The following is a 12,687-nucleotide window of genomic DNA, read 5'->3' as shown; positions in this document are numbered from 1 at the left end:
GTTAGTTACAGTATGCAACAAAGTGCTAAAAATAGCTCAGCAAGACTTCGAACCTGGCTACTCAAAGAACACCGTGTGTATGTGCTTAGATTGTTTTGGACAGTTATCTAATGAATACCCTGCACAGTGGAGCAGAACTTGTGCAGTTGAAATTCATTGCTAAATTGAACACACCTCAAAAGGACATTTTAGAATGGGTCAAGCCTGATTTCTGAGAAATTGAAGCAATAGATTGTGTGTTTGGGAAGTAAAGTAATATTCTTTCCCACCTTTTTATCCTTTTGCTCATCTTTCGTGCAGGACTTATCTTTTCAGCATCAGGGCTGAGCCTAAGCAGTCTGCCCCTCAGGTGACAGGACCTGACGAGCCTAAGCTGTCAGTGCCAGAGTCACGAACCTGTCAGAACTAATGGCCCTCCTGGCGGCTGCCATCTCAGGGGCCTTACTACACTGGTGGAAAATTTTGCACTCAGAAGTAACTGACACAGTAGTGTAAAGTGGAAGAGGTGGTGGAGAAAATAGAAGAGATCTTGGATTCGTTAATTTTCCCTATTTTAAAAGGTGTGACAGTCTTTCCATGAGGCCACTCATTCATTGGTCAGTTTTGCAGCTGATTCCAAACCACACTAAACGCTGCTGGCTCCACCCTGTAAGTGCTTATATCTGTGGGTATGACCTTCAAGGCGGTTTATCTTGAGTCCCCATTTTGCTTGTTAGCTCCTTAAAGGCAGCACTTGGCTCTGAGGGCTTTAGAAGCCTATCAGAATGCTGAGAAGAATGCTGGGTGTACTGTGATGGCTTAACTCTAATCTTATTGTGTGACCTTGATGAGAAATTCCTTTCCTTTTTGGTTGGGCCTGAGTGTTACTAAATTAGTCCACAAGCATGTTGAATGTTTACTGTTTCTTAGGACTCTGTTAGGCATTGTGGAAAATCTATAATGTAACACTGGGTCTCTTCCTTCAGGGGGCTGGCAATCTAGCTGTGACACAGTTTCAGCAAGGAAATCGGTGGTAGTAGCACGTTTGTTTTTTCAGGAGAGGACCTGCCCCTCTGCCTGTCTACATACATTCTTTGCTCTGCAGGAAATCCCTCTTTGGGAAGCCTATGGAAGACACATCTCTTCTAGAAAGTGGGGGAGGGGAGAGTTTGCTCATTTATGGCAAGGCTTGGAATTTCAGGTTCTAAAAAGCAGTTATTTCTAATAATACACTATATATCATGGGGCTTCTAGGTGGCTCAGACGGTTGAACAATTGAATGTCTCCCTTCAGCTTGGGCCATGATCCCAGGGTCCTGGGATTGAGCCCCCATGTCATGCTCCCTGCGGAGAGCATGCTTCTCCCTCTGCTGTACTCTCTCTCTCTCAAAATAAAATCTTAAAAAAAAAAAAAAGGTGTGAAAGATTGTTTAAAAAAAATACACTGTAGGGGCACCTGGGTGGCACAGCGGTTGGGCTTCTGCCTTCGGCTCAGGGCGTGATCCCGGCGTTGTGGGATCGAGCCCCACATCGGGCTCCTCTGCTATGAGCCTGCCTCTTCCTCTCCCACTCCCCCTGCTTATGTTCTGTTTCTCGCTGGCTGTCTCTATCTCTGTCGAATAAATAAATAAAATCTTAAAAAAAAAAAATACACTGTATGTTAATTGAATTTCAATAAAAAAAAGAACAAAAAGCAGTTATTCATGGAGTTATATTAAAATGAAAGAGAATCATAATGTAAAGCACTCTTTGTGTGTGTCAGGTAGTATGATTGGCACTTTATATCTATTGCCTTATCTAATCCTCACAACTACTTCTCTCTGAAGAACATTATTATAATCCCTATTTTACAGATGAGGAAACTGAGGCTTACCAGCCAGGCTAACCTACTAGTAAGTGGTGGAGCTAGGACGAGTTCAGGCAGCCTGACTCTAGAGCCATACTTTTTTTTTTTTAATTCTAGTGTAATTAACATATAGTGTTATTTTAGTTTCAGGTGTGCACATAGTGATTCAACAATTCCATACATTACTCAGTGCTCATCAAGATAAGTGTCCTCTTTTTTTTTTTTTTTCAGATTTTTAAAATTTATTTGAGAGAGAATGAGAGCGAGAGAGCATGGGGGGGGGAGGGTCAGAGGGAGCAGCAGACTCCCTGCTGAGCAGGGAGCAGGAAGCAGGATGCGGGATGCAATCCTGGGACTCCAGGATCATGACCTGAGGGGAAGGCAGTTGCTTAACCAACTGAGCCACGCAGTTGCTTAACCAACTGAGCCACGCAGGCGCCCCAGGTAAGTGTCCTCTGAATCCCCTTCTCCTGTTTCACCCATCCCCCACCCACCTCCCCGCAGGCAACCACCAGTTTGTTCTCTCTAGTTAGGAGTCAGTTTTTTGGTTTGTCTCTCTTTTTTCCTTAATTTGTTTTTTGTTGTGTTTCTTAAATTCCACATGAGAGTGAAATACAGCCATACTCCTAACTATGTTATTTTGAAAATTAGTGGATGTTGGTTGAAACTCTTTTTCAGGGCCCAAGTACAACTAGACCCAGTAGTGACCCATCACGGTCTTTACTTGGAGAACATCTTTGCAGTGCTTCTTGTCTAGCTAATTCTGAATTTAGAAGAATAAATGTGGGTTATGGAGGAGGAAGAATTGTCTTTTTGCTTCTTTATCATCTGAATGCAGTCCAGTACCTGAGCAGAGCACCGCTTAACTGTGAGAGGCCACTGAGAGGCTGTCCTTGCACTGGTGAAATCGCAAGGTTAGGGACCTTTATTGCTTCTGGGAGGAGAGAGGGTTGTTCCTCATTGGGAGACACATCACCAGTTCTGGGGAAGGTCTGGTTTAGGGAAATTAGAGGACAGATGAGTGGCTACATAGATTAGGTCCTTTCAGAGAAAAATGAAGGATCAGACTTCAAATTTATCTTCAGTCTCTTGCCAAAATTTACAGAGCATTTCAGCCCTATAACAGATTCAGAGAAAGGAGCTAGGCAATGCCTTGAATAGGTCATTCTCATTTTTAGAGGAAAGGGTATCTTCCTTTGAGTTTGAGGAAGTTTACTGGGTACTAGAAGGAAAAACTTTGCAGACTTCCTGGCTGACTTAACGTGCGTTCTTCCCGGGACAACGAGAGGGAGATCTCAGTCTGCATTCACCATAAAAACTGCCTGCAGCTACTTGGCCACTCCTCTCCCCCCAGCAGTCCCTTTACCACTGACTGTTGTGGAAGGCCTGCTCTGCCCAGCACTATTTCTTTAGAGATAGGACTTGATGCTAGAGCAATGAACAGTTTAGACAGGTGGCATGGAGAGCAAACCCTTTTAGTCCAATCTTCTTGGTTCTCTGGGCACAAGAATAGCTTTGTCCCAAAGGTGGAACCATTGCAAGGAATGAATTTCATTTCCCAACAGCTTGCCATGGACCAAATTCTTTCATTATTTCTCTGTCATCAGCTCGTAGAATAAGCAGTACCTGGTCAGCTTTCTCAAACCCTGAGAGAGAGAAGAAAAGGCAATATGCAGTGTTACACCTGATGATGCTCTTGTTTGTGATTTGAGAGCTTGATCTCTCAAGCTGTCTTTTCCTACCTTATGGGGAAAAAAATGGAGCAAAAAAAAAAACCATATTCTCTATTAGCGAATAAACACCTGAAATAGAAGAGCAAATGGCCAGAATCCAGTGGGAGAGATAAGATGGCGATTATCATGAAAATCCTCTAAACAGCCTTTATCATCTTTCCTCCTTATAATTACTATATCTGTTTCAAATCATCCAGAGATTAATTTTTCTAGGATTAGGGGTTTGGCAGGGTCAAAGCAGAAGGGCATGGAAGTGGGAAGGGAGTGGTTACATTCTCTTTCAGAGAATGGAAAATTGGCCTTGAGGTATGAGCATTCATTGTAGAATGTATTTTGGGGCCCCTGGCTGGCTTGGCTGGTGGAGCCTGAGACTCTTGATCTCGGGGTCATGAGTTTGAGCCCCATGTTGGAGAGTTTACTTTTAAAAAAGGGAGGGGTCACATTGTAGAAGGAGGGAGTGGAGGGAGAAGCAGCCTCCCCGCTGAGCAGGGAACCGATTCGGGACTCGATCCCAGAATGTTGGGATCATGACCTGAGCCAAAGGCAGATGCTTAACCGACTGAGCCACTCAGGTGCCCCTCACTGAATATTTTTAACACCCTGAGTCCCAAGCCTGGAGACCACCTGACGGCTGCAGCCAAAGAAGCCCATGGAAGATTAAAGACCTTTGTATTTCAAGCTTCTAAATGAGTAACAAATAATTAAAATAGCAACCCCGGGGCACCTGGGTGGCTCAGTTGGTTGAGTGTCCAACTCTTGGTTTCAGCTCAGGTCATGATGTCAGGGTTGTGAGAACGAGCCCTGTGTGGGCTCCGCACTCTGTGCAGTCTGTGGGCTTCATGCTCAGTGTAGAGTCTGCTTGAGATTCTCTCTCCTTCTCCCTCTGCCCCTCATTCTTGTGTTCTCTCTCTCTTTCTACAATAAAAATAAGAATAAAATAGCAGCCCAAACTAGATTTTGCTGATAATGAGTTTGGCGTGGTCTCTACAGTTTTGGTGGTAGTTGACAACCAACTGCAGCAGGGCTGAGCAGGATCTTCAGCTGCTGTTGGTGGAAATTGACAAGCCCTGAAGCCCTGAGGGACCTGGTAGCAATGAAAACTTAAAGCATCAAACCAGGCTTTCACCAGGTTACCTTTCCAGCTCTCCACAGGTCATGCTTCCCCACTCCTTAGTGAGTTTGAATTCCTTGAATGTTTGTTCTCTGAAAAATTAAGCTTAGCCTGTAAACTAAAGAATGTGCCCCAGTTTAAATTAGCTTGCCAATACAGAAAGAGCAGTGGATTGGGATTCAGAAGACTCTCTTGTCTAATTCCAGCTTTGTGTTTGGGTATTTACAATCTTTCTGGACATCCGTTCTTCATCTGTGAAATGAGGGCCATGGATTAGGCAGGTGATTTCAAAGGTTCCTTCCAGAACTATTATTTCTATGGTTCTGTCCCCATCGTAACACTTTGGCAAAAAGAGGCATGGTTGCCTTCCATATCGTTCTCCTTTTAGTGAGAGCTCCAGACCTTCCTGGCCACCATTTCACCACCTCATTCATCTTATTCGAATGGATCAAGTATTTCCTATTTCCATTTCTTTTTTTGTTTCAATCTCAGTAGCCTTCATTCATTGGCACCTTCTGTTGGCTAGATCTTAATGATTTATATTTTATATTTATTTCATATATTATCTCTAATCTTCATAATATTATAAAAAGTGGTGTGATGATGACTGTTATACCGATAAAGAAACTAAAGCTTAGATAGCTCAAGGCCATATAAGTACTAAATGATGATGCCAAGATATGAACCCAGGTTTCTCTAACTCTATAGCTTCTTTCTATTACATCCCACTGCAGTCTTGATAGGTTCCATGTTTATTTCCTATTCTATAAGAAGTCTCACTAAGTGTCTCTATTGTCACCTTGTGGTTTCATCCTCATTTGGCAGCGTGGCTTCTAGGGAAAGCCATACATGTTGCCCTGGCTGAAAGTGGGTGGCTGGCAGTCTTAAATACTCTCCCCAAATAGTTTATACTGTAGATGTCAGTTCAGATTGAGAAGGTAATGAACACAAGTTTGCTGTCAGGTCACATCCTATTACTTAGATGTCTGCAAATTCTCATTCTTGGAATTCAGTCCATCAGAGATTTGAGACTAAACAATTTTTCACACACAAGGCATAGACCTCTAACATCAAGATTGTATAGCCATTTGCCAGGAACTTTTCCATTGGTGATTCTCCTTTGCTGCTATCTTTAGGCTAGAAGTTACTTCCCATTTCAAAGGCTGTGCTAAAAAAACTTTAAAAAAAATGGGGCACAGGCTACTGAATAGTCTGTGGGGAATGCCTATCATATGTGCTTGGGGAAAGGTGTGTGTGTCTGAAATCTCTTCAATAATATTGAGCTTTAAAATATATATATATATATATATATATAATATGTATATATAATATATAATATATATAAAATCTCACTTTGTGCACTGGGGTCTCTCTCCTTCCTGATCCTGATACAGCCAGGAGCTTCACAACCTGTATTATGCAAAACTGGCCTCTCTGGGCATCTCTGCTCAGTTTTTCTTTAACCTATATCCTCTTGGATAACATCAGGATTGTTAAGCAGTAGGTACTAGATGTTCTTTGACTTCTGGCTAATGCATTGCCAGTTACACTAAGGATAGTGGGGTCATTATGGAAGCCTGCTTTCATATTGAATAGAGAAATTAGATTTCTTCTTTACCAGAATCTGAATGAAGATGTGCAAGGCCCTATCTCCTGGCTTATGGTTAGAATTATCTGGGGATAAAAACTACCAAATGTCTATTGTCACCAGAAAGAACTTTTCATTGTAAAATTAGTAACCATTTATTGACTATTCTTTATGTGTTAGACATTGAACAGTCATCTCATATCATCCTTATATCAGCTTTATAAGGTTATAGTATGGGTAGTGTTATCCCCATTTTATAGATTAGAAAACTGAGTCTCGGGGCGCCTGGGTGGCACAGCGGTTAGGCGTCTGCCTTCGGCTCAGGGCGTGATCTTGGTGTTATGGGATCGAGCCCCACGTCGGGCTCCTCTGCTGTGAGCCTGCTTCTTCCTCTCCCACTCCCCCTGCTTGTGTTCCCTCTCTCGCTGGCTGTCTCTGTCTCTCAAATGAATAAATAAAATCTTTAAAAAAAAAAAAAAAAGAAAAAAAAAAAAAGAAAACTGAGTCTCAAAGAGATTAAGTAATATGTATAAGTTTACAGCTCACTAGTCATTGATATGGGACCAAAATTCATCTCTCTGACCTTAAAGCCTATGTCAGGCCCTTCTCCTCCAGAGACCTCAGGGGAGGGGTTTAGGTCCCTACCCCACTCCTCGTTTGTTCTTCCTTCACCTGAGGCAGAATGTTTCAAGGCAGAGAAGAGGGCATATGATCTTTGAAACTGAGGCCATTTGTATCTTCCACTTAAATCCAGAAGATGTTCCTTTGTGGTGAAGAATTATTTATACACATAGGTTCTTTGGGTTAGTTTGAAATCGGTAAGTACTTCCTGGGCTGTGAAAACCGTTCCTCTTGAGTCCCAGGAGCTGTCCAGGTAGCTGTGTAGCCACTGGGATGATAATGTTTTTATCAGTTATATGTGGAATCAAAATGTTTATTCGGGGGCGCCTGGGTGGCACAGCAGTTAAGCGTCTGCCTTCAGCTCAGGGCGTGATCCCGGCGTTGTGGGATTGAGCCCCATATCAGGCTCCTCCCCTGGGAGCCTGCTTCTTCCTCTCCCACTCCCCCTGCTTGTGTTCCCTCTCTCGCTGGCTGTCTCTCTCTCTGTCGAATAAATAAAATCTTTAAAAAAAAAAGTTTATTCCATGTTCTTTTAGGAAGGTGAGTTCAAATTCCATTTTATAGGGATGCCTGAGTGGCTCAGTCGGTTGAGCACCTGCCTTTGGCTCAGGTCACAATCCTGGAGTCCCAGGATCAAGTCCTGTATTGGGCTTCCTGCTTAGCGGGGAGCCTGCTTCTCCCTCTGCCCCTCACCCCACTTATGCTCTCTCTCTCCCTCTCTTGCATGCATGCGCTCTCTCTCTCAAATAAATAAATAAAAATCTAAAAAAAAAATCCATTTTATAGAGAGAGACAGGCTGAGGCTCAAAGAGGTTAGGTAAATTGTCTGAGATCCATGGTAAGAGTGGGATTCCCAGTTAAGTTCTTTTTCTCTTACGCCCCTTGCCAGGACCCAGGCGTCTGTCTACTGAGGGCCATATGTGGGCGTGTAAGGACTCCTTAGAGAGCCTGTGGCTTGTTAATGTTTTCTGCTTTTTGAACTGCCTTGAGCTGAGGTGGTGGGCTTGGTTCTAGGAAGCCCACAAGCCCAACAACCTGATGACAGAAGGTGGGCTTGCACTTGGGAAATAGAGTGTTCCCTGATGGATTGGGGAAGGACCTTTGGAATGGCCAGAAAGCCAGAGACTGGGGTTACAAATTGTGGTAAAACCTAAGGTACAAGCACCCTGAGAGATTGCCTTCTGCCTGAGTACTGTCCTTTGCCACGTCCCAGGCCAGTGTGGAATGTGAAGCCCAAATGGGATATGTTCCTAAAGTCTGAAGGTACAGAAAGCAAAGTCCTAGAATAGGAAAGTAGCCCTAGTGCTCCAGAGTCCCAAGTGGGCTAGGGCCCAGACCTGAACTTAGAATATCTACTTCTGGGGCACCTGGGTGGCTCAGCCATTAGGCGTCTGCCTTCGGCTCAGGTCATGATCCCAGGGTCCTGGTGTCAAGCCCCGCACTGGGCTCCCTGCTCAGCAGGGAGCCTACTTCTCCCTCTCAGAGTCCCCTTGCTTGTGTTCTCTCTCTCGCTGTCTCTGTAAAATAAATAAATAAAATCTTAAAAAAAAAAAATGTCTTCTTCTCCTGGGAATCTAAGAGAGGTGAATAGGGTGGGAGATGGAAGAGGCAGAGTGGACTGAAGGCAGCTTACCCGTGGGTAAAAAAAGAAGAAAGGAAGTACGACCTGGATAAGAGGAGAGCTGAGGTCATGCACTAAGTCCAGCCAGGCCTCGGGTTTCCTTCCAAGGAACTGATAGTTCAAGGACCTTCTTTGCTTTCACCTCCCTTAAAGAAACTGAACTAATTCTTCTGGCAAAAACCAGATTTGTTGGGAAATGAAAAGTCCCTGTTCTGAGTGAGATCTTAGACCTTCCACTTGGCCGTGGCAAGAGGAGAAAGCCCAGGTGATCAGGGCAGCATGGCCTGAGGCCTGAGGCTCTCCAGATGCAGCATCTCTTGACATGCTGCACCTTCTTCTCAGAATTGGCTTTAGCATGGGATTTGTCTTAACCTGATATCCCTTAGGGATGGCTGAGCCAGAATGCTGGGTCATAAGCATTGCTGAGGCTGCCCTGAGTTCAGGGTTAGGGAAAGCATGTATTATTCTGTTCTGGCTGGTTCCTAGGGTCCGGTTCCATCTTGGAGGAATTTTGCTTTTTTCAGGGTTTAAGACATTCACTTCTGGGCCAAGACCTTGGCTGTAGATATTTCAGCTGCAAGCACAGCCCACACATATGAGAGGGCTGGATTACTTTGTGGGTGACTGCCATTGCTGAGTACTGGTCCTCCTGCTGACAGAGCTGACAAATGGAATTAGAAGCAAAGGAGCCAGGCCATAATAGGGTCTCTCGGATATAGCCAGGCAGAGTGACCTTGAGGAGCTGAGTGTCTGGAGGAAAGGAGACTGAGTCTGGAGCCTAGGCCAGACCTTTGCCCTAGCTATCCCTTCCCCCCAGACTCGAGGACATAGCCTTCCTTGTGTTCTCCATCATTACTCTCCCCTCAGAAATTCTTGGCAGGCAGAAGTGTTTGCTACCAAGTGAAGTGTGTCCTGGCACAAGACTGAATTGGTGAGAACAGCCCAGAGGTACTTTTGTGCCCCTCAGGAGGCCATCTTCCTCCCTCTGACCAGTCCTGACTCTAGCTTATTCTCTTCACCCCTACCTTCTGTTAGAATTAAGCCTCACAATGGGACGCCTGGGTGGCTCAGTCAGTTAAGCTAAGTGTCTGCCTTCAGCTCAGATCATGATCCCAGGGTTCTGGAATCGAGTCCTGCACTGGGCTTCTTGCTCAGAGGGGAACCTGCTTCTCCTTCTGCCTGCTGCTTCCCCCCTGCTCATGCTCACTCTCTCACTCTGGCAAATAAATAAATAAAATCTTTAAAAAGAAAAAAAAAGAATTAAGCTTCACTCATTCCTCCCAAGTTCCTTACTGAGCTGGGAGCTCTCCATGACATCATAGACTTCCTACCCTAGTCAGATCAAGCTACAAAATACCTAGCACCCAGATTACCACAGTGAGCAGTCATTCTGTCTCCTGGTCTCTCCTTTCTGCCCAGCTCACTTCTATCTTAATGTAGTGCATTTCCCCCAAGTTGTCCTAAGACCAATTCATGGTCTTAACAACTGAGGTCACATCAGAACTTCCTTTTGGAACCACAGAGATCCAAGGTTCCTGGAGTTAGTGGAGGTCTGAATCTACCCACCCCATAGAATGAGAAAGGGGAGAGACCCCTCATCAGAACAAAAGATGCAGTCTGCTCTAGCTTAGTCAAGAAAGTGTCCCCTACATCCCAAGGCTGGAAGGCCCAAAATTTCGATCCAGGCAATGGATGGGAAGACTGAGTTGGCATGGAGAGATGAAAACAAAGTGGCAGATGGTACTGAAGAACATCCCGGGACTGAAGAAATGTGGTTCCCAGAAAGGGAAAAAGGAGACATTGGCAAAGTCTTACTCAGCAACTGTGACAACCTGGCCAAAGAAAGCTGCGGGATATGGCTGAGAACACAGTTATGGTATCAGGATGCTGCTGAGCTCAGACACTCGCTGTTCTGTCACCTCTTCTCGTGCTCTTTTACCATATCCCGAGTAAACAGCCGTGGTGGCCAGGCGGATGGGTCAGGAAAAGCCAGGAATACAAGAGATTAGAAAGTGGTCCCAGAGGGCTCCTGCATGGCTCAGTCAGTTAAGCATCTGCCTTCGGCTACGGTCATGATCCCAAGGTTCTGAGATCGAGTCCCACATTGGGCTCCCTGCTCAGCGGGGAGCCTGCTTCTCCCTCTGTCTCTGCTGCTCCCCCTGTTTGTGCGCTCGCTTGCTCTGTCAAATAAATAAATCAAATCTTTAAAAAAAAAAAAAAAAAAGGTCCCAGAAACCTGAGGAATTGCTCTCTGTGGCCAGACTTTTTTCTGGGTGATAAGTAATGAGCATAGTCTCTGGAGGTTTTCCTCCAGATTGAATCCAACCCAGGAGGCAGCAGGAGGGGTCTGGGGACCAAGTGACCTAGGGTTTGAATGGCCTAAGTCCTGCCCGGCCCTTGACCTCCCCCAGGTGCTGGAGGTAGTACGAGCCAACTATGACACGCTCACACTGAAGCTGCAGGATGGCCTGGACCAGTACGAGCGCTATTCGGAGCAGCACAAGGAAGCTGCCTTCTTCAAAGAGCTGGTGAGTCTGCCCCACCGCCGTCTCTGCCTGTGTCTCCAGGGCCCTTTCCCAGCCAGTGGGTTATACTGTGCAGGTGGGCATCTAGGGAGCAACCACAGTTTGCCAAAGGCCGATAAAATAAGGCTTGAGGGGTCTGCTGAGATTGGGTGTGCAACTTCTCTTCTAAAGCAGTCCAGGACCAGGCAATGAGAGAAGATATTCCCCAGGGTACTAGTGCCAGGCGGGGAAGGGTGAGGGTTAGGGTTCTCTGAGGCGAAATTGCCCATCCATCTCTTCTGCAGCCATGGAGACAGCCCTTGAACAGCTCCAGCTGGGCCTGGGGTTTGACGTGTGTTCCCAGTGGCAGCTCTGGCTCATTACTCCTTATCCTGTCCTCCAAGCATTTAATGAGAGTCATTGATTCTTCTCCTCCTTGTGCAATCACTTCTTCCTAAATTCCTAACTGGCTTCTGGTTTGAGTGCCCTCCCAATCTAGTTCCCCAGTCCTCATTCCCTACCCCCACACTCCCTTTCCAGTCACTCAGCTTCCTGCAGCCCCCACCCTTGGCCACCTGGAGCCAGTGAGCATTTGCTCTGCCTCCTACTCCATCTCCCAGTCAGCCCTGCCACAGAACCGGGCTCTCCCTGCTGATGGTCTCTCTCCTGGCCTGTGCTCAGAGCTGCTCTTGGGAGAAGCTAGGCCTGCCTGTCTCAGTCCTGCCACTCCACCTACCTGGTTGTAAATGAACATTATGGCTGGAGGCTGAGACCAGGACACACTGTACCTCCTTCCCATAGCTCAGCCCTCCCGCTGAGCTGGGTAGAACGCACCTCAGTCCAGCTTTTACTTCCCCCTGCCAAGTTTGTGATGAAGGTGCTGGGTTGTAGATTATCTGTCTTGTGCTAAACACAGCCCGACTCTGACCCTGACTTGAGATTCCTGAGATTTTGGACTTCCCCAGGGTGAGGAAGATCTGGAAGTGAGTGAGTTGGGAACAGGGGGAAGCCATGAATATAAAGAAAGCAGAGTCAAGCATCTTTATGGGGTGCGTGGCAAGTCTTTAAGTTGATGTGGGGGTTTTACTGGGGGCCCAGACTTCACAAAGAGAGGACATTGGAGAGGAAAAGACTGTGGAGGAGAGAGTTAGGGGAGCTCTGTCTCTGGCCCTTTGGTACTAGCCTCACCTGACTCAGTTCTTCTTACATCTGTACCTCTGACACAAGGGAGCAAAGAGGGTCTGGTCCGGCTCAGAGCTAATGATCTTGAGCCGCCTGCTAGTTGCTATGCTGCCCTTTCCTCTGCCTCCTGTCTGATGACTTCTTTACATTTCCTGTAGCTAAGCAGAAATAGGAGGAAAGCTCCCTGGTCTTTGGGGGCCAGGGTAGATATGCATGCTTTTTCTCCTTTTTCCCCCACCTTAGTCTCTCATACACCATTCACTTCTACTTCCCATGAACAGTGCTCCTTCGAGAGTGCGATGGATTCCTAGAACCCACTCAGAGTAGAGCAGGAAGTTTGGCCCTCTGACTCCTTCTCCACAGGTCCTTTCCTCACTGACATAGGCAACACTTCCTGCAAAGGTCTCAGTCTATGGGGAGAAAGTGTGTGAGGGGAGCAGTGGGGACACAGCAGGGATATGCACCAGTCTTTCCTCTAAAGCAGGGGGTCTTCTTTGTGGTAT

At 46.1% G+C, this 12,687-nt stretch overlaps 1 protein-coding gene across 3 annotated transcripts in view; it reads left to right on the top strand.

Annotated features, from left to right (window-relative positions):
* The window catches only part of ARMH3 (armadillo like helical domain containing 3), a 187,836-nt gene that overhangs the window by 172,895 nt on the left and 2,254 nt on the right, over window positions 1-12,687 (top strand). For 2 of the 3 annotated variants that reach the window (XM_002913875.4, XM_034663168.1), the window contains exon 25: window positions 10,910-11,026. In XM_002913875.4, coding sequence (XP_002913921.1) covers window positions 10,910-11,026 — 117 coding nt within the window. Of the gene's footprint in view, window positions 1-10,909; window positions 11,027-12,687 lie in introns of those variants that run through there. The other variant, XR_004626248.1, reaches the window with a different exon arrangement.

Source organism: Ailuropoda melanoleuca, chromosome 6, assembly GCF_002007445.2.
Source record: "Ailuropoda melanoleuca isolate Jingjing chromosome 6, ASM200744v2, whole genome shotgun sequence".
NCBI classification, from domain to species: Eukaryota; Metazoa; Chordata; class Mammalia; order Carnivora; family Ursidae; genus Ailuropoda; species Ailuropoda melanoleuca.
Note: the sequence above shows the minus strand (reverse complement) of the source record. Positions and strands in the feature narration are given on the sequence as shown.